Source organism: Bos indicus, chromosome 15 (assembly GCF_029378745.1).
Source record: "Bos indicus isolate NIAB-ARS_2022 breed Sahiwal x Tharparkar chromosome 15, NIAB-ARS_B.indTharparkar_mat_pri_1.0, whole genome shotgun sequence".
Taxonomy (NCBI): domain Eukaryota; kingdom Metazoa; phylum Chordata; class Mammalia; order Artiodactyla; family Bovidae; genus Bos; species Bos indicus.
This window is the reverse complement of record NC_091774.1, coordinates 54,079,230-54,101,199: the sequence shown is the minus strand read 5'-3', so window position 1 is coordinate 54,101,199 and position 21,970 is coordinate 54,079,230. Positions and strand designations below refer to the sequence as shown.

The 21,970-nt window shown below is 41.8% G+C and overlaps 2 protein-coding genes and 1 pseudogene across 4 annotated transcripts in view; 2 read left to right on the top strand and 1 right to left on the bottom strand.

Moving 5' to 3' along the window:
* The window catches only part of P4HA3 (prolyl 4-hydroxylase subunit alpha 3), a 72,294-nt gene that overhangs the window by 44,436 nt on the left and 5,888 nt on the right, over nucleotides 1-21,970 (top strand). The window lies entirely within an intron of this gene.
* Nucleotides 5,859-21,970, bottom strand: part of PPME1 (protein phosphatase methylesterase 1) — a 51,299-nt gene continuing 35,187 nt past the window's right edge. Inside the window, exons 8-15 of one of the 2 annotated variants that reach the window (XR_011570887.1) lie at nucleotides 19,796-19,861; nucleotides 15,960-16,083; nucleotides 11,743-11,872; nucleotides 10,870-10,914; nucleotides 9,187-9,251; nucleotides 8,403-8,470; nucleotides 7,311-8,271; nucleotides 5,859-7,078 (exon numbers count right to left, since the gene is read on the bottom strand). Coding sequence is in view for 1 of the 2 variants with exons in the window: in XM_070803887.1 (XP_070659988.1) it covers nucleotides 7,060-7,078; nucleotides 8,403-8,470; nucleotides 9,187-9,251; nucleotides 10,870-10,914; nucleotides 11,743-11,872; nucleotides 15,960-16,083; nucleotides 19,796-19,861 (517 nt within the window). In the remaining variant the exon portion in view is untranslated. The remainder of the gene's footprint in view (nucleotides 7,079-7,310; nucleotides 8,272-8,402; nucleotides 8,471-9,186; nucleotides 9,252-10,869; nucleotides 10,915-11,742; nucleotides 11,873-15,959; nucleotides 16,084-19,795; nucleotides 19,862-21,970) is intronic. The other variant, XM_070803887.1, reaches the window with a different exon arrangement.
* On the top strand, nucleotides 11,887-15,949 carry LOC109569330 (large ribosomal subunit protein eL21-like; annotated as a pseudogene).

Below are 21,970 nucleotides of genomic sequence, written 5' to 3'. Positions count from 1 at the left end.
CTTGAGTTTACATAACTTTCTGAGCCCTGGACCCAGACTGAGAATGTGTTGACTCTGGCCACCGATGGAGCAGCCAGCTGGGGCAAGAGAAGAGTTGGCTTGAAGATTACAAACAAAACACTGTCCCTGCAGGAAAGGGTACGACTGCTGTTTGCTTTCTCAACTCCTGTTGTAGATTCTTTTCTTGCTTTCCCCTTGTTAAAAGTCATGACCCTCTAATTCCCCAGCTCCAGTTCTGATGACACAGGCCCTTGAATCCAACTTAAGGGTCCTTGGCATCTCGCTGTCCAAATCAGTTTGTTTTGTCCATTCCACCTCTAAAATATCGAGCCTTCCTCCTCCTCTCATCCCTGCAGCACTTAGCTAGTTCAGAATCCCTTTGCCTTTTACCTAGACTACCACTGCCTCTTTACTGCTATCTAGTCCAGTGCCTGCAGTCCATTTCCACAGGTACCAGAGTGACTTTCCTTAGTGTCTGGCAAATCCCCATCTTGCCACTATAGGCCTTTATATCCTGCCTCCAACATCTGTCACAGCTTTTACTCCAGCCACACTGATAATACTCATCTACCAGCTGTGTCAGACTGACCTTCGTGGGCTTGTGCATGCTGCCTGCTCTCCCTGCAGTATATTTCCCTTTTCCACCTCCACCTTGTGATGATGCTTCAAAGCTCAACTCAAATGCTACCTACTTTGTGAAACCATCCCTTGCCTGTTTCCAAAGAGGTTTAGTTGTCCCCTTCCCTTTGTACAGTGTGGTCACTGTTTCGATAATGGTCTTTCTAGACTATGAGCTCATTTGAAAGGCCTCATTATTTATCTCTGCCTCCAGAGTCAACTGGAAGCTTGACACAGAGAAACTGCTCAGGTTTGCTTAATCAGCAAATAAATGCTTGTAATAGCAGCTTTAGAAGAGGATAACAACAAGAAGTCGTGCCCAACTCTCCTCAGCCCTTCGAGTCTTCTCAATCTCAGGATTCTGCCCCCCAACATTAGATCTGTGTCTACCCCATTTGCCCACCTTCTTTCAGGAAGTTCTCCTTGGACATTCTTTAGTGTATGTGTCTGACAGACTGGCCTCTGGTTTGACCCAAATATGTTCCTTCTGGCTTTGTGGAAATCCTTCATTCAAAGGGTCCAAGGGTCTCCTTTATTCTCTTCCTGAGTTTGGAGTGCTGATCTGTAGGCTTCACAAGGATGCTACATCCAGCACATAGTAGGTGCTCCTTAAGAGTACATTATGTGGAAACCAACACAATACTGTAAAGCAATTACCCTTCAATTAAAAAAAAAAAAAAAGAATACGTTTTGTGAACATATGAATGGTCTCTTCTCTACTAGGAGATAGTGGAATGCTCAAAGATCCTGCCACCTCCTAGCCATGTCTATGGGCAAGTCATTTCACATCTCTGAAATTCAGTTTCTTTGCCTTTAAATTGGGGGAAAACTGGATCAGATCAGATCAGTCACTCAGTCGTGTCCGACTCTGCGACCCCATGAATCGCAGCACGCCAGGCCTCCCTGTCCATCACCAACTCCCAGAGTTCACCCAGACTCACGTCCATTGAGTCAGTGATGCCCTCCAGCCATCTCATCCTCTGTCGTCCCCTTCTCCTCCTGCCCCCAATCCCTCCCAGCATCAGAGTCTTTTCCAATGAGTCAACTCTTCGCGTGAGGTGGCCAAAGTACTGGAGTTTCAGCTTTAGCATCATTCCTTCTAAAGAAATCCCAGGGCTGATCTCCTTCAGAATGGACTGGTTGGATCTCCTTGCCGTCCAAGGGACTCTCAAGAGCCTTCTCCAACACCACAGTTCAAAAGCATCAATTCTTCGGCGCTCAGCCTTCTTCACAGTCCAACTCTCACATCCATACATGACCACAGGAAAAACCATAGCCTTGACTAGACGAACCTTTGTTGGCAAAGTAATGTCTCTGCTTTTGAATATGCTATCTAGGTTGGTGGTAACTTTCCTTCCAAGGAGTAAGCATCTTTTAATTTCATGGCTGCAGTCACCATCTGTAGTGATTTTGGAGCCCAGAAAAATAAAGTCTGACACTGTTTCCACTGTTTCTCCATCTATTTCCCATGAAGTGGTGGGACCGGATGCCATGATCTTCGTTTTCTGAATGTTGAGCTTTAAGCCAACTTAAAGTGCTGCACTCAATATGCCAGCAAATTTGGAAAACTCAGCAGTGGCCACAGGACTGGAAAAGGTCAGTTTTCATTCCAATCCCAAAGAAAGGCAATGCCAAAGAATGCTCAAACTACCGCACAACTGCACTCATCTCACACGCTAGTAAAGTAATGCTCAAAATTCTCCAAGCCAGGCTTCAGCAATATGTGAAAACTGGATAGCTACATGTAAAAGACTGAAATTAGAACATTCTCTAACATCTTAAAATGGATTAAAGACCTAATAAACTCAGAATGGATTAAAGACCTAAATATAAGACCAGATACTGGGCTTCCCTGGTGGCTCAGTGGTAAAGAATCCGCCTGCCAACACAGGAGACTCAGGTTCAATCCCTGGTCTGGGAAGATCCCGCATACTGTGGAGCAGCTAAGCCCAGGTACCACAGCTACTGAGCCGTGCTCCACAGCAGGAGAAGCTACTGTAACGAGAGCCCATGCACTGCAACTCGAGAGTAGCCCCTGCTCTCCACAACTAGAAGCAATGAAGATTCAGCACAAAAATAACAAATAAATAAAATTATTTTTAAAAAGAGACTAGATACTATAAAAATCTCTGTAGGAAAACACAGAACACTCTTTGACATAATCACAGTGATTTTTTTTGGATCTGTTGGCCTGAAGTGATGGAAATAAAAGCAAAACTAAACAAATGGGACCTAATTAAACTTAAAAGCTTTTGCACAGCAAAGAACAGCATAAACAAAATGAAAGGACAACCGACAGAATGCGAGAAAATATTTGCAAATGATGTGAACGACAAGGAATTAATTTCCAAAATATACAGACAACTCATATAGCTCAGAATCAAAATAACCCAATCCCAAAATGGGCAGAAAACCTAAACAGACAGTTCTCCAAAGAAGACGTGCAGATGGGCCAACAGGCACATGAAAAGATGTTCAGCATCACTAACTAGTCAAGAAATACAGGTCAAAACTACAGTGAAGTATCACTTCACACCAGTCAGAATGGCCATCATCAAAAAGTCTACAAATAATAAATGCTGGAAAGGGTGTGAAATGCTGGAAAAGGGAACCCTCCTACACTGTTGGTAGGAATGTAAATTGGTGCAGCCGCTACGGAAGCCAGTCTGGAAGTTCCTTAAAGAACCAAAAACAGAGTTGTCACACAATCCAGCGATTCCACTCCTGAGCATATATCTGGAAAAGACGAAAACTCTCTCAATTTGAAAGATACAGGCACCCCAGTGTTCACTGCAGCACTATTTACTGTAGCCGAGACATGGGAGCAACCTAAATGTCCATCAACAGATGAATGGATAAAGCTTTGGTGTGTGTGTATACATGATATGTGTGTGTGTGTGTGTGTGTACACAATGGAATACTACTTAGCCATAAAAAGAATGAAATAATGCGATCTCCAGCAACAATATAATCTCTAGGTCCATGAATGTGACAGAAAAAGACAAATATCATATGATATCACTTCTATATGGAATCTAAAAAAATGATATAAATGAATTTATTTAAAAAGACTCACAGACTTCAAAAACAAATTTATGGTTTCCAAAAGGGAAAGGTCAGGAGAGGGGTAAATTAGGACTTTGGGATTAATGTATACACAAAATATACACATATAAAGTAGATACACAACAATGACCTATTTCATACCACAGGGAACTATATTCAATATCTCATAATAACCTGTAATGGAAAAGAATCTGAAAAAGAACACATATATATAACTAAACCACCTTGCTCTACCTGAAACTAACACATTGTAAATCAACTTAAAAATATACTTAAATTTAAAAAATGACAATTTATGTGAACTTTAAAAAAAACAATAAATTGAGAACAATAATGCCCATACTTCACAAGGATTCCAAAGATTAAGGTGTAACTAGCAGGGTATCTGGAGAAGGCAATGGCACCCCACTCCAGTACTCTTGCCTGGGAAATCCCATGGATGGAGGAGCCTGGAAGGCTGCAGTCCATGGGGTCGCAAAGAGTCGGACACGACTGAGCGACTTCACTTTCACTTTCATGCACTGGAGAAGGAAATGGCAACCCACTCCAGTGTTCTTGCCTGGAGAATCCCAGGGACGGGGGAGCCTGGTGGGCTGCCGTCTATGGGGTCGCACAGAGTCGGACACGACTGAAGTGACTTAGCAGCAGAGTATCTAATATAAAGTGAATGTTTCTCACTTTCCATCCATCAAGCCTGGTCATCATCCTCTTGCCAGGTATCTGTACCAAAATGACCTCTGCCCAGGGTCCCCTATATTGTCCAGGAGGCAGTGTAAAGAGGAAAAAAAGCTAAGTTTGAATTCTGATGCCACTTCTGAGCTATATGAATTTGGACCTAATGCCTGCCTGTCAAATGACAACATCACCTACCTCATAGGGTTGCCATGAGGATTAAATAGTTGTGTGTACAGTGAATTAGCTGCTCAACTTTGATGACTATTATGACTTAACCTGGTGAACAAAATTGGCTGTGTCCCTGAAAAACACACATTTGACCATGCTGCCCCCCTGTGGACAGAGTGCAAACAGCCCAGCAGAGACCTTGGTAGGCCCCTCCCGCCCCCAGAAGGGCTTGTGGGAAGCACACAGAACACACACAGGGACGTTTCTCTGCTAGGAGCTCATGCTTTACTCAGATATATTTAGTGAACATACAAACCAGAACTTCTCAGAATAATGTGCTTGTTTGGATGTAGATCAGTACTGACTCAAAAGGTCTGGGGTAAGGACAAAATCTTGAACAAGCTTCCAGATGATACTTATGAATGCTGCTGACCACAGGCCACTCTGAGTAAAGGTCTTAACTATAGTATGGGAGTGACATGATAGGAACCCTACATCAGTTACTGAGAGAGTTAACCTGTATTAACTTGTGTAGTCCTCAAGACCCTATGCGGTAAATACTGTTGACCTCTATTTTTCAGATGAGGAAACCAAAGCACAAAGAGCGAAAAGTACTTAGCTATCTGATACATCCAGTAAGGGATGGGCCTTAGGTTCTAATTTAGGCAGCCTAGCTCCAACACCTGCTAAGACTCCAACAATGTGTAGAGAGTAGCCAGGGGAGGGGCTGTGGCAAGGAGAGGAGGAGACATAGAATAGAGAATGGATGGCAGTTGTGAATGTAAGAGAGGAAGCCATCAAGGACACTTTGGCTGCCTTGTTTAGACCAGTGGAGAGATGGTGGAACCTATCACTACTGACCTAGGAAATATGGGAGAAAGAACAACTTTTAGGGGGAACGTAAGTTCAGCTTTAGGAATGGTCAATGTGAGTGGCTTTTGGTCATCTGGACAAGTAGACAGACCTAAGTGTCTATAGAGTTGAGGAGGTGCTTGAACTTGTAGATAGACTTTGGGCATTAGCAGATACGAAACTCTGAAAGCTTGAGGTCATGTGAACAGTGTACAGACTGTCCTGTTCTAGACCAAAGTCAACACAGTACACAACTGGAAGAGAGAAGATTAGAATCTAGTCTCCCTGGCTGCAGTGGAGGCTGACTCTGTCCATTCTAATGGGCATTCTGGCTCTGGGGAGCAGGCGGAGCATAAGACGTTAATGGGCTGCAGGAAACAAACAGGCTTTGCTGGAGCTCTATGGTGACTAAATCCAATGAACTGTCCCCAACCCCTAGATCAGAAGAAATAAGGACAACTCCATAGAGAAAGACCAGATAAAGGTTGGGAGATATTTATTTTCTTTAAACAAGGTCATAAATAACAAAGAAACAAAGAAGGTCCCAGACTTCGGACCCTGAAGCAGGACAGGGATAGGAAGTTGAGGGGTCAAAAGGTGGAGGGGGCTACGCATCACCTAAGACAGTCACAGAGAAGATGGGCTGCAGGAGACTGCCTCTCCCTACCCTTGGAAATGGCGTGCCTGGGCAGTAGGGAGGCTGAAGTGCTGTGATGAGGCAGCTGGAAGAGGGCAAATGTTGAGGATGCTGGACTGGACTGTTTCTATGAAGGGTGACATGGAAACCACAAATGACTAAGATAAGCTGTGGGTCTAGAAAAGGCAAGCGGGCACTCTGCATACCTCCAGGGACCAACTATGAAAATGGTTAAATCTGCTTCTTAAAAACAACTCCACGGGCCTTAGCCGGTGGCTTTGTGCATGGGCTGTAGTCAACCTGGGTTGCTTTATGGCAGGTGAGGGCTCAAGAGGCCCCTGGAGCAGCCTGGCCTCAGCCCAGGGCAGGTGCCCAGACATGTGGGAGTGGGACGTGGGCCCTCCCCAGATAGGAGGCCATGTGCTTGGACTGGCTGAGCCTGATTTTCAGGCTAGTTTCTTGTGATGCTATCCACCACCCCTCCCTCTACCTAAGGATGAGATCCTGACCTCTCTGGGTCTTCCAAGCCTAGAAGAATAAGACGGGGATAAAAAGGTATCCGACTGGTGTTTTATTTAAAAGGGAAAAATAAAGACCATCTTGCACATGGTCTAGCCCATGAGGTAGGGCAGGACCATGGCAAGAACAATCTCAAGCAATGGAGGTCCCTGTACCTGGGGAAACATGGGGACCCAGGTACATGACCTAATGCCAGGAACAGGGGCCCAGGGTGGCGGTTCTGATGGAGGCTTCACCCAAGGCAAGGCAGGGAGGACAGGCAAGAGCTATCCCTGAACAGGGAAGGGAGAGGAGCTGGGGAGCCTTAGACTGGGGAGACCAATGTTGATCGAAGGCCCTGGAAAACAATGCTTTGGGCAGGAATACACAAAAGGGTTTGTACATCTGGGGATGCCCGTCTACAGGGAGCCGGTGTCACATGGTCGGGCGGGATGGTGAGGAGGAGACAGCGGCATCACAGTGGCCTCTGGTGCGATGTATTTACAACAGAGCTCAATGTTGAGGGAGGGAAGGAGAGCAGGTCACTAACAGCCAGGAAACACACTGTGAAGAGTGGAGAGAGAATGGAAAACAAATGTGACTGTCACTGGCTTACCCTGTCTCATCCAGGAAGCGCTCCCTAATGATCACCATGGCCTTTGCACATCTCTCCACCTCTTCTCAGCCCATCCAGGGCTAGACACAGGGTGTGCTCTCAATGTACGGCTGATCAGACCACAGCTTCAAACGGGCCAGGGCCCCCAGACACTGCTTACTGAGAAACTAAGAAACTTACTGAGAAACTTTATTGTTGGTTCCTAGGATCCATCAATGGTCAGCTGCTTGAGGGGTGGTCTGACATCAGGGAATCACTGTGGCTCACTGTACCAGGCCCTGGCATTTTCAGTGCCCACCTTGCTTTGTCATCCAAACCACTTAGGCCCTGGCATTTTGAACTCCGTGATGTAGAAACTGTTTATATTTCTTCAACATTTTTTCTTCAAACTTTCTGAGGGTGGGGAACAAGTTCCCTTGGACCATAAAAGAGACTTTCCAACTGGCAGGCATGACTCTTCATATGGCCTGTGGGGCTCTGTGAGGATGGGGCCTTCTGCAGCAAAGACTGGGAGCTCCTTGAGGTGGGACCAGGACCATGTGGTTTGGGTCACCATGCCTCTCTTCCTCCTCCTCCTCCACAAAGAAATCTACTGTGTCTCCCAATCTGACAAAGAGTTTCCCAAGATGAAAGGCATCCTTTTTCCTCTAGACCAGTGGTTCCCAAATGGGAATGACTTTGCCTCCCTTAAGACATTAGGTAAAATCTAGGAACATTTTTGCTTGTCACAACTGTGTGTGTTGAGAGGGTGCTACTGGTTCCTAGAATGCAAAGTCCAGGGATATTGTTCATCACGCTACAGTGCGCAGAACAGCCCCACCAGCACAAAGGATTACCTGCCTCAAATGTAAACAGTGCTGAGGCTGGAAACCCTGCTCCAGATGTCTACATAGCCTCCTCAAGGCCTGCCTCACCTTCCTCAACAGCAGAACAGGAGAAGGCATATAGAATTTTTCTAAGAGCCCGGGAATGGATAATTCCCATCCCAGCCTCCACAGGAAGGGGCATCTCAAGAAAAAGTACACATCACAAAGGGGGTAGGGGACTAGGCACTGTTTAATGTCAGTTTAGCAACAACTCACTGGACCAGAGCACACGGAAAGAACCAACCACGGCTTTGCAGAAACACACACGCTGGGCTCTGTGTTGAGGAGGAAGAAGAAAGGCGTGGTGACCTAACCCAGGCAGGGGTAAGGCAGAGATATTTACAACCTTGCAAATATCTCCTTGTTGGGGTACTGCTGGGCTCTTTAAATCTTTGTACTTCCTTACCACTGGAATCCACCGATAGGCTCTGCAAACCTGTGCCGAATCAGGAAAGTGGCAACAGCTTCAGCTACCTGCAAAAGGGAGAGATATTCCAGGCCATGTTAAGGGTAGCTACGGGGTTCAGCCTTGGAGGTCCTATGGGCTTCTGTTGGAAGTTAAGGCATTATAGTGGACTCATGGTCCTGCAGTTCTGGGGAGCCTGAAAGCAAAAGGACCTGGGTCCTGCAGGGATGGCTCCAGAAAAGTCAAGAGGAATGATGTGAAGGCTTAGTTATCCCCGTAGTTACAAAGCACTTTTTTCCTACAGGAGGAGCACATATTAATTCCTAACTGTGTGTGTTTTAGGGAGCAGTGTCTACCACCGTTATTCCTTCTTCCATCTGGCTTTTGGGGATAATAGAGAAGCAGAGCTTACAATCTTAACCACAGTGTGTTAGTCACTCAATCGTGTCCGACTCTTTGCGACCCCATGGAGGAGGCTCGTCTCTCTCCATGGGATTCTCCAAGCAAGAATACTGGAGTGGGTTGCTATTCCCTTCTCCATCTTAACCACAGGGCCCTGGGTAAAACAGCAGGGCACCAGTAGCTCCTCAGCCCATACACAGAAAGGCAAGACCAAAAGCAGCTGCCAGGGAGAGGTCTGGGGTGCTGGTGGGATTGCATGTGTGTGGGCCCCACAGCAGCTGCTGCAGCAACACAGGCTGACTCAGAGGCTTATGCTGTCTTCTGTGAGATCCACAGTTACTCTCCCAGTTGCCCTTTTACAGGCATCCAGCACCAGACTCACCTTGTCTGGAGCATCCTCATGGACTGCGTGGCCACACTGGGGCAGGACCTGCATCTGGAACTTCCCTAGGGAAGATATAAACCAAAGCCACCTCAAGGACTAAAATGGTCCTCTCCTTACCATCTTTGCAGCCTCACAGGTCACGTTAGCAGGCCAGGACCTCCCCATCACCCCACCCCAACAGTCTGGACCCAATTAACAAGCCTGTGAGGAAGATGATAATACTTGACATTATAACCTTGAGCAAATCATTTCCCTTCACTTCTTCCTTCTGCACCTACTTAATATGCATTTACTTTGGGCCAGACACATAGAAAGAAACAGTTCCTATTTACACTACAGTCTAGTGGGAGAGCAAAACATAAAACTCAGATTTTAATGCAGCATATAGTTCCTAGGCTAACACTAAGCACATGGAACTGGACAAATACAGGAATTGGGTCTTTGCAATAAAACAGGGATCCAGGAAGGCTTCCCACACAGAAAAAGTAACTTACACAAAGCAACAGAGGATGAAATGGTATTTGCTCTTGAGAAGAAAAACTTTGGCATGGTGCTCATGAGAGTTAACAATGAGGCTGGAGATGTAAGTGGGGGCCTTATCATTAAGGGATTTGTAAATTAAAGATTTTGAGATTTATTATTACAATAATAAGTTACCATCTGAGTGTTTAACTATGTTCCAGACGGTACTAAACTACTTTTTCACACTGTCCTGTATAACACTGTAAGCTCAAACAAATGTGATCATTTTATTAAGAGTGGACAGAGATGACTGATAAAGCAAGATCTCTAAGGAGACCAAAGAATATGGAACCCATCCCTGGCCATCAAGGCCATGAGACATCCAAGCAGAGATGTCCAGCAGGTTTGATACATGGTCCAGGTGTGGACCCCAGGAGAGGTATGAGTCAGAGGGTTAGCTTTGTGAGTTATCAGGGTGTAGATGGGAACCATGAGATTGCCCAGGGAGAGTAAGTAGAAAAGAAGGAAACTTAGCAACAGAATCTGCTTAAGCCTGAAACCTTGACCCTGGAGTTGGCACCTTTTTTTCCTATAACCCGAAGTTGCCAATGCCTATTGACTTCACCTTTACCAAGCCTTGCATGTGCACTAAAGCCAAGAGCTTCCATGAAATCGGTTCCACTGCCTCCACAGTCATCTGGCCAGCACACCTGAACCTGAGCACATGTCACTTTCCTACTCATTACACCTCACAATCCCTGTGAGGCTGCCATCAATTTTCTCATTCTACAGATTGAGAAAATTAAAGCTAAGGCAGGTCAAGTAACTTGCCCAGGGTGAAAAAAAATTAGTAGGAAAGCAGCAGTACTCAAACACAGTTCTCCCAACTGCAGAGTCCTAGCTTTTACCACCTCATCATGTTGTCTTCTAAACAGAACTTGTATCTTTTTGTATTTGGGTTATCTTGGACCTTTCCCTTTCCTAAGAATTCTAACAATAATAAAAATACTGATCAGTATTCAGAATATCTCCTTTCATAATACATCTGCACACAGTACTTTATAATGCCCCTTTCAAAGACACTGTATCACTTTAATTCTTACAACTCTGAGGTCTATGTGGTAATATAATTCCCAATTTAGACAGAAAATTTCCACATGACTTTGCCCATTTCTCTGCCCTCAGGGGACCTAGGAATGTAATTTCTTCATAACTTACCTTGCATTTGGCCAATAGTCAGATCTTTATCCAATCTATCAACACCTAGAATAAAATAAGAGAATCCACAAGTAGCTTACTTGAAAAGGCTGTATGAAATAGGTTTTGCTGTTATGAAGTAAAAATTGTTACAAAGTGGTAAACATGATGACCTTCTCAATTCATGTTAATGCCAATCCTAACTTCCTGAGTGTACAGTCTCACCACATGAAGCTTTCGAGGCTGATGTTTCCCATAATCACTTTGCTTGTTTAAGCTGCTTTCTGAAAACAGGCTTTACTTTTTAAATTTCCTTTTTACTCAGAATATCCTTATACGACTCAAGGAGAAGGACTTGGGTTTGACCAGGTACAGAGACCAGGCCAGAATTAGGTCATCCCTGGTGGATGCTCATGCTTAGTTTTGAATTTGTCAAAGGAAGGAGAAAGGGCACAAATGAGTAAGGATGGTATTTCACTTTGGAAGTCGCTACCCATATGGTAAACACTTTTAACAAAGACATACTGAGATGACAATATACATACACTGCTAGGGACTGAACTGTGTCCCCCCGCAAAATTTATATGATGAAACCCTAATTCACAATGGGACCACATTTGGAGATATGAAGGTAATTAAGGTTAAATGAGGAAGTAATTAAGGTTAATGTCACAAAGGTAGGGCCCTCGTAAGATTAGACTGGTGCTCTCGCACTCTCTGCCACGTAAGAGCACAGTGAGAAGGTGGTGGTTTGCAAGCCAGTAAGAAAGCTCTCAGCAGAACCTGACAGGCTGGAACCCTTATTTCAGACTTACAGCTTCCAGAATTGTTTAAGCCACCCAGTATTTTGTTATGGCATCCCAGGCTGACTAATACATACACATGCACACTTACCAGCCAGGAGCAGCAATTTAGGAATAGGACAACTAAGAAAGAGATTGGATAAGCCTCGGAACCAGCCATCCCAGTATTTTTCTGTTTTTGCCAGTTCAATTCTCCAAGTGTATGGATGGTCTTTCTTGGTCTGAAGGAGTAAGAGCAAGTTTTGAGTCTCTGAGGGCAATCCCAGGAGGAACAGGAAAAAAACTAGGTCCGTGGGAAAAGGAAAGGGAAAGAAACTAGCACATATTAAGGTCCTACCATGTCCCAGACATTTTAATATACATTTAGTCTTTATAACAGCCTTGTGATATAAGTTATTGTTGTACCTGCATGTTTAGATGATTAGAAGTAAACTTTTTACTTTTATTAGTTTCAGTGAACCTAGGAAACTTTCTTAAGATCACAAAGCTAGTAAACTGGTACAACCAAGATTGAGCTTCTTATACTCAACTGGCAAAAATAACACATTATCAAAAGAATAACTACAAAAACCACACTGCAGTATGGAAAAATGCTTATGACGTAACATTAAGTGAAAGACGCAGAGTACAACATGTCATTTAAGTTAGGGTTACTACTGGAAAAATACAGTGTGCTTTGAGAAAGGACTAGAAGGGAAAACTGAAAATATGTTGATAAAATATTTTTTCTTATATTTTTATATATGACGATGATACGATGTAAACATGTATGTTAGTGTGTGAGCGTGCTCGGTCGTGTCCGACTTTTTGCAACCTCATGGACTATAGCCCACCAGGCTTCTCTGTCCGTGGAATTCTCCAGGCAAGAATACCAGAGTGGGTTGCTGTTTCCTTCTCCATATGTAGGTTTATTTATATAAACAGTAATTTATATATAATTTAAATAGTAATTTAAAAAGGAAATGACCAAATATAACAAAATCTGTTAAACTTCAATATAAAGTAGATGGCACAGAGTATGTGCCCATCAAATACAAGTTGAACAAATAAAATGTTCTCTACACTTTTTTGCATCATGAAAATTTTGAAATATTATAACTGAAATAACTAGAATACCACATCAACCACAATATGAAAATCTAGAAGTGAACATGAGACAGCATATATTGTGTTAAAGATCACCAGATGGTTGAGATGTTCATGTTACCCAAAGTGATTTGTATATTTAACACAATCACTTTCAAAATCCCAATGGCATTGTTTGCAAAAATAGAAAAATATATCCTATAATTCAATATGAAATATTAAGGGATTAATATTAATTTATCCATTAAATTCATATGGATATTAAGGGATCCCAAACACCAAAACAATTTTAATAAAGATAAACAAAACTGGAGGACTCATACTCTATTTCAAAATATATTACAGTTATAGTAATCAAAACAGCACAGTACTGGTATAAAGACAGACAAATAGAGCAATGGAATAAGCTCAAGAGCCCAGAAATAAACCTCATATATATGGTCGAGTGATCTTTGATAAGGATGCTGAGACCATTCAATGGGGAAATGACAGTTTTTTCAAAATTCAGCTGGGGAAACTGAATACCCACATGCAAAAGAATGAAGTTGGACAATATATAAAAATGAACTCAAATGGATTAAAACCTAAATATAATAAGAACCTACAACTATAAAATAAAGTTGTAGGTTCTTATAAACTTTTTAATAAAGCAGTCTTAAAAAAGAGATTTATGCATAAAGAAATATCTCTTGGACAACCAAAATAATGTTTTTCCTTTTTTTTCCTGTATTTTAACCATTATATATTAGAGTCCCCTCATCCCCAATAAAAATGTATAGCTTGTTTTCTTTCACAGAACAGAATGGATGCGACTGACCTCTTCTGTATGTCTCAGGGCCATTTCAAACACAACTTTTATACTGTGCTCAACAGAGATGCCCCTAAGAAGCTGTGCCTGGTTTTTTGTGTTGTTGTTGCTACATTTAATTGGCATTACTAATACTATCTCCATCATTTTATTTTTCCTTTATTGTGGTATCACTGACATACAACATTGTTGAAGGTGTACAGCATGTTGATCTGACACATGTATACACTGCAGCGACTACCACCACAGCGTGGTAACCACCTCTATCATGTCACGTAATTATCATTTATCTGTGGTGGGAACAATTAAGATCTAGTCGCTTAGCAACTCTGTAGTTTATAATACAGTACTGTTGCCTATAATTACTACTGTGCATTAGATATCCAGGACTTATCCACTAACTGCAAGAAGTTGTGACTATTGGGGTTTCTCTGTGTCCTTCCTCAGGTGGAGACTGTCTAGCTAAGTTCCTCACTGATTGATGTGCCTCAGTTTGTCCTCCTAATGGAACTGCTGGAGTTCATAAAACCCCATATATTAGGGCCTATAACAATGATAAGAAAAAAATGAGTTGCAATTAAAAATCAGAGGATCTGGATGTGTTTTAGCACTAACATTTACAGGTTGACCATAGGCAAGTATCTGCATCTGAGTCGCAAAACTGTTAATATTTACAATGCAGAGACAAAATGAGAACTAGAGATGTTAATGTGAATCATCCAGTATAGATCCTAGCACACAAAAGGGAAAAAGTAACTGACAATTTGTATCAGAGTTTCAAATCTACTAAACACTATTTGATTACCTTGGACAATTCTTCATCTCTTGAGTCTCAGTTTCTACACTGTTAACATGTGAGAAAAGATCTCTCCTCACCTCACAGACTGTGGGAGAGCAAACTGATCACGCATTATTCATAATTTTGTGAAATCCAAAAAGTTACAAAGTATTATCTTAAGGATGACAAGAAGATCCTCACTAAATTAAAAATACTGTTTTAAACAGTGTACTCTCCTCCTTGCTGACACTAGCATCTCCAAATCCAAAGGAATATGTGGTGTACACTGAGTCCATTCCCTGTCATAAGTAAGACAGTCATAATCCATCCCTGAAAGTCTGTGGCTCACACTCACTAATCATTTCTCAGAAAAGCACCCCTTCCCACAACCATCCTCAAATCAGTTGCTCAGCAAGTTGTCACAGAACACTTACTATGCACACAACCTTAAGCTCTATGTTGAGGGAAATTCACACATAACATCAGTTCCTCTGCTCCAAATACATAGGTTATTTTTGAGGGGAAACAATGCTTGTTATTAGAGGACACTGAACCTGTATTATAGGAATGACTATTAGAAAACCATATATTATGAGTGTGGCCTAGGAAAATCAGTTATATGACTCAGTCACAACTTCAGAAAAGAAAGTGCTAAGTTGTGTCCTACAGACTGTCAGTGCTATACTGCGGAGGGACTAATATAAACTGAGGTCAGAAAGCTTCCCAAGGAGATACACCCTGAAAGATGGGTAGGATCTGATCAGTTTTGTGTAGACTGGTGGTAGGAAATGGGAGATTTTCTCATGAGATAAATCACAGGAACAGAAGTAGAGGTGAGAAAGGGCCTGATGAGAGAGCAGTTCTCTCTGAGGGTAGGGTAATACTCTACAAAATATTCCAATCTGTCAGAGTTATAAAGAAGTGCTTTATGCTTTCAGCCAGAGCCACTACCTTCCAGTAATTTGCCAAAATGACCAACACAAAGAGAAAGAGGAGGGGCAACTGCTACACGTTCTCTAGGCCTTTTTGAAAACATGGAGTTGTTCCTTTGGCCACATACACGCAAATCTACTAAGAGGGTGATACTGTAAATAACAAGGGGATGGGTACTGTTCAAAAAGGAATGCCCCACAAATGTTACCAGGGCAAAACTGGGAGTCTACAGTGTTATCCAGCATGCTATTGGCATCACTGTAAACAAACAAGGGCAAGATTCTTGCCAAGAGAATTAATGTGCGTATGGAGCAATCAGGCACTCTAAGAGCTAACAGCTTCCTGAAATGTGTGAAGGAAATGATCAGAAAAAGAAGGAAGTCGAAGAGAAAGGGACTTGGGTTCAGCTGAAGCACCAGCCTGCTGCACCCAGAGAAGCACACTTCATGAGGACCAATGGAAAGGAGCGTGAACTCCTGGAGCCCATTCCCTATGAATTCATGGCATTTTGGGTATAAAAATAAAGACCTGGATTGTAAAAAGAAAAAAGAAGTGTTTTATATCTTATAGTTAATCTAAGTATCTATTATGATAGTATCTTTGTCCCTTAAATATCTAATGATGGACAAAAAGAACAATGTCACCTTCCTTTCCCCACCTTACACACTATCCCATCCTTCTAAGAATACTAACTTTCACTCACCTCCATGTCATCTTCCTTTTTCCTCTTGTTTACTGACTCACTTCCTTCTTCGTCTTCTTCTTCTTCCTCTATGATTCCTTCCACTATAGATTTTGAGCCTTCTGGACTTGTAATTCCTTCACACCTAGGTATTAAAAAGAAAAAAAAAGTGCTATCACACACCTCTCTTCTACACACAAATTACCTTAGAGAAGCTATTTATGGGTTTTTATAATCAAATACTAGTTAAAATTTAACAATGCTCTGGGAGGAGGGTGTGAAAAATGTGCATTTAAAAGTGTACAAAAGTGGAAGGTCATGGCCAACATTTCACTATATTCCAAGGGCTGGTTTCTGGTTCTTGCACCGATGAATGTTTTGTCACTCAGTCATGTCCAACTCTTTGTGACCCCAAGCACTGTGACCTGCCAATCCATGATCCACGATCCATGGTCCACGGGGTTTTCCAAGCAAGAACACTGGAGTGGGTTGCCATTTCCTTCTCCAGGGGATCTTCCCCACCCAGCGATTGAACCCAGGTCTCCTGCATTGCAGACAGATGCTTTACCGTCTGAGCTACTACTGATCCACAGAAGGTAGTAACCATTTCCTGAGGCATGGTGACAAGAGTTTTATTGGCATTATCTTATATAATCCTCATAGCAATCCCCTAAAATAGCTCTGAAGAGTTAAAAAATTGTCCAGGATCATTTAGCTCATGAGTGGATGCGGCTGGGAAGCAGATCCAGGCCCAGTTAACTCTAAAGCATGGTGCATAGTACAACATGGCTGGAACAGATTGGTAAAAGGCCCTCACTTTTAATTAGCTGACAGAAACTGGCAATTACAATAACCAGGGCCAGATAAACCTTAGAGATTACTGCATCTGATCCAACCAATTATTGTTGTTTTGCATCTAAAAATAATATCTCTTTATTTTCTATAATTAGGTAGAAAAATTATTACAGGAACAGCTGGTACCATAATTTCTTTTAAAGAGAACTCGTTGAACAAAAATACATTGACAGGTGTTAAAAGTAAAACCTCAAGAGCCTAGGTAGCAGCTAGGGCCAAGGTCTGTTCTTCATGATAATCTATCATTTTGCCCTTGAAAAAGGAGAGAGAAGGGAGACGAGGAGAGAGAACAAGCAAGATAAAGAGAGACTGGGACAAACTGAAGGGTCAGTCAAACTTCGGGTATAGATTTTTTAAGAATGGTAACTTCTGTCTTCTCTACCAAACCTTCAGTGATGTGTATGTTCACAAGTATTTTGTAAAGTGGGGGTTTTCTTAGGAACTTGAGGTGTCAAGTTTCACAATTAGGTCAAAGTATTAACAAAACAATATGTGCTTTGGGCTTCCACAGCAGTAAATTGGGAGGTTCAGGGGAATTACACCTAGATCAAGAAGGGCAGGAAGGTTCCAGTGGGCATCTAAGTGACAATTAAAACACAGATTCTTACACACACAGTTTTACATATTTAGAGAAAACATCACTTGAAGTAAAAATGTAAAGATAACTGAACTACCTGAATACAAACCATGTAACTCTTCACTGCTTAAACAAATCAGATCTCAAAATATTCAAGCACTGAAAAATGAGCAGTCTCACAGCTTATTTAAAGCCTCTGCATTGTGCCTGCCAGATATTACTACTCAAACTGCTCTTTTGGATATAAAATCCATCATGTAGGCCTTAAAGTCAAATACACAGGAGTTTGAGTTCTAAGAATATGAGTTCTATCATTCATTAGCTATGTGATCCTGGGAAAGTCACTTTACCTTTCTGAACTTCCATTTCCCCCCATATAAAAGAGTTACCTTGAAGAGGTATTGTAAGGATTAAATGAGGTAGTGCAAATCAATGAATGAAATGAATGAATGAATCCAGGTAGTTATCATCAATGGCCACTAATATTAAAAACAAACAAAAAAAAGACAACCAGACATTATGTGCTTCCTAACAGCAGTACACGACATCACCTATTGCTGTTGCTGTTTAGTTGCTTAGTTTTATCTGACTCTATTGTGACCCCATGGACTGTAGCCCACCAGGCTCCTCTGTCCATGGTATTTCCTAGGCAAGAATACTGGAAAGGGTTGCCATTTCCTTCTCCAGGGGATCTTCCCAACCCAGGGATTGAACCCAAGTCTCTGGTACACATCTCCTGCGTTGCAGGTGGATTCTTTGCGAACTAATAAAAAACCAAAATAAAAACAAACGAACCTGAATTTGATCAAACCTGTGACCTAGCAATTTACAGAAAATACAAGGAATAAAGGAACATGTTAAATTACACCTTAAGGAATCAATCAGCAAATCTAGAGTGTGGGAGATTCTACAGAGCAAACAACCAGGTTTCCTCAACAAATAAACTGCCAGGGGGAAAAAAAAGAGACAGAAGGGTAGCCTATAGATTAAAAGATACTTAAGAGATTTATCAATCAACTGCTATGTATAAATTCCTATTATAGTTCTGGTTTGAACTAAAAATAAAAAGACAATCAGATACATAGATACTAAAGACATTTGATGATATTAATGAATTGTTCATTTTTTTAGGTGTGATATTGGTCTTATGACTGTGCTTAAAGTGTCCTTACCTTTTAGAGCATACTAAAATTTTGCAAAGGAAATTATATCTGAAATTTTTTTCAAAATATTTTGTCCTTAGGGGAAATAAATAGGGGCACAGATGAAACATGAGTTCATAACTGTTGAAGATGGGTAATGGGTACATTGGGATCATTCTATTATTCTATTTGTGTATGTTTGAGAATTTTCCATTATACAAGGTTTTAAAATTACACAGTGTATATAAAATGCCGTGCACAATGCCTGGCAAAGAGCAGGCATTTAATAATGCCATTATCATTTTCATCCACCTTTGTACTCCCTGTGTGTCCTGGTGGGCAACCTCTTCCCAATTCACCTGAAGTTTATTTTGTGACTACACAGCAATACCCAGGACTCATGTAACCCTATCTAGGAGGATCAACTGGGCTAAATAATCTTTCGAAGTCAAGCGTTAGTTGCTCAGTCATGCCCAACTCTCTGATCCCATGGACTATAGCCCGCCCAGCTCTTCTCTGTCCATGGAATTCTCCAGGCAAGAATACTACAGTGGGTTGTCATTTCCTTCTCCAGGGGATCTCCCCAACCCAGGGACCAAACCCAGGTCTCCCACATTGCAGGCAGATTCTTTACCATCTGAGACACCAGGGAAGTTAAATAATAAATAATCTTAGCTCACCCTTAAAATCTGACTTTCACTCAGGCTGTGCCAAAGCTTTTTATAACGTGATTTCCTCACAACCAGGTTTGGCTTAGGAGACTGTTACCAGAATGAAACCATGGCTGCCAGCACCAGAGTGAACGCTAATCTTCATCTTTCAACACCTATAGTTATGCTAATAAGGTAATCCATTATTATACAGAACAGGGGTCCCCAATCTCCAGGATCTAATGCCTGATGATCTGAGGTGGAGCTGATGTAATAATAATAGAAATAAAATACATAATAAGTGTAATGTGCTTGAATAATCTCCAAACCATCCCCCCTCTGCCCCCCAGTCCATGGAAAAATTGTCTTCCATGAAACCAGTCCTTGGTGCCAAAAAGGTTGGAGACCACTGATATAGAAGACATTATTTGGCTTTGGGATTTCTGCAAAAAAAAAAAAGAAGAAGAGAAAATCTATACAACTGGCCAAACTGAGTTCTCTTATAAAAATTATCTAAAATAATGAAGGTATTCACCAACATGGTAGAATAGATGTATGACCAAAAAAGCAACCTGTAATTCCTCATTATGTTTCAGCCTCTAACCAGTGCAAGGGGGAAAAAATAAAACCTACTGTTTGACTTGGCCAACCATTGAGACACGGGCAGACTCCAGATTTCGAATCTGGCCACTCTTCACACTAGAAAAGTGAAACAGGAGAAAGAAGGTTATTCCTCTTTATCTTATCATATCAGCAGGGTCAAATCAACAATTTTGCGATTCTGTGGGAGCTACTAAAAAGGTGCAGTTATCAATGTAGCTTACTATGGAGATTACCACTACTTCCCATTTCGTTATTATGGTGATAAGCCAAGCAGTAAAAATTAAGGCACTGAAATCACTTAAGTCCTGGCAATATTTACCAAGAGGTAGATACCATATCCCATGCCTGAGCTCAAGAAGCACATAATTTAGTGGGGAGAAAGAAATGAAACAAATAATTTTAATAGAGTAAGGTTCCAATGAACCTCATTTATTTTGAATGAAGTCAGAGAAAACTTCCCAAAGTCTTGCCTAAACTGAGGACTTAGGATAAGTGGAAGATAAAAGAGGGTAGTCAGAGTAAAACAGGCAGAAGGCACACTGTGAACGAAGGTACTGTGATGTGAAAAAATCAGTAGGATGACGATCTTAGAAGGAAGAGAGCAAGGAGGAACAGAGGAGATAACAGGAGAGTGTGACAGAGCAGGACAGGCAGGGGTTAGCTTCTGGAGGGTCTTACATGCCATGATATAGAGGCTTAGGAGCTCACTCTTTAAATAGAATAGTCTTCTCGGAGTTGACTAAGGGTCAAGAAAAATGACTGCCTGTCCCAGGGGACCTGAAAACACTGCCTGAAGCCAGCCAGCAGAACACATTTCTTTAAATCTCATTTTTCAGCTTAAAAAAAAAAATCACATAAAATTTTATACTGTAACCCCCTTTAGATAATGACTTTGTTTCTTATTTTAATGATAAAAAGAAGCAATCAGAATTACTATTTCATTTTTCCACCACCAACTGAATCTACAAATCTACCTGTATTATAATCATATATACTCTACCTTGAAGAGTACTGAATATATGAAGTTATCTCTGTTTCTATTCAAGCCCAACGTTGGGCACTGGTTCAATCCTCTTTTGTTCATGAAGATCTTGTCCCTTTACTCATCCTGTCTCTTATCTGTGTCATTTTTTCCCTTTAGTAGATATTACATAAAACATCTAGTGGATATTATAAAACATCTTTTAAAAACATTTTCAACCCCACATTCACTTCTAGATACTACCTTACTTCTCTGATCTTCTATCTCAAAAAAGTTATCTTACTTACTTTCTCCACTTTGTCACCTCACGTCCTTTCCTCAACCAACATCCCCAACATACATCAGCTTTTTATCTCCTACTTACTTTCAGAGATTTCCTTTGTCAAGGTCACCTTCATCAGGCCAATCCTAATGGTCATTTCTTAGTCTTGACCTCACTTGATCTCTCAGCAGCATTTGACAAAGATCATTTCTTCTTCCAAGAGAGAGCTAACACTCTCTTGCTTTCCTTCTATCTCACCAACTGTGCCTTTTCAGTTTATTTTGATGGATATTGCTTTCGTTCCCAAGCTCTAAATACTGTAGCGTATCCCAAAGCTCAGTACTTGGATCTTTTTTCTATCAACTAAATGATTGCATTCAATCTTTGCCTTTTTTTTTTTTTTTTTTGCATATTCAAAGAGAATATTTTTATTTGACCATGTGAATAAAAGTCCTGATTCCTGCCCCTTGCTGCTGCTAAGTCACTTCAGTCATGTCCGACTCTGTGTGACCCCATAGACAGCAGCCCACCAGGCTCCCCTGTCCCTGGGATTCTCCAGGCAAGAACACTGGAGCGGGTTGCCATTTCCTTCTCCAATGCATGAAAGTGAAAAGTGAAAGTGAAGTCACTCAGTTGTGTCCGACCCTCAGTGACCCCATGGATTGCAGCCTACCAGGCTCCTCCGTCCATGGGATTTTCCAGGCAAGAGTACTGGAGTGGGATGCCACTGCCTTCTCCGTACCTGCCCTCAAATCTGCTGTTCTTTGTCTCTATCATTCATCAATTATTGGGTTAAAAACCTAGTAGTCATCCTTGAATGCTGCATCTCCCCTCACCTGCTCTCCCAACACACAATCCATAAGGCAATCCTATCAGTCTACTTCAAAATACATTCCAAATATGACCATATAACTTCCTCTGTTGCCATCACAGTCTATGCTGACCAGCACTACTCTCTTCT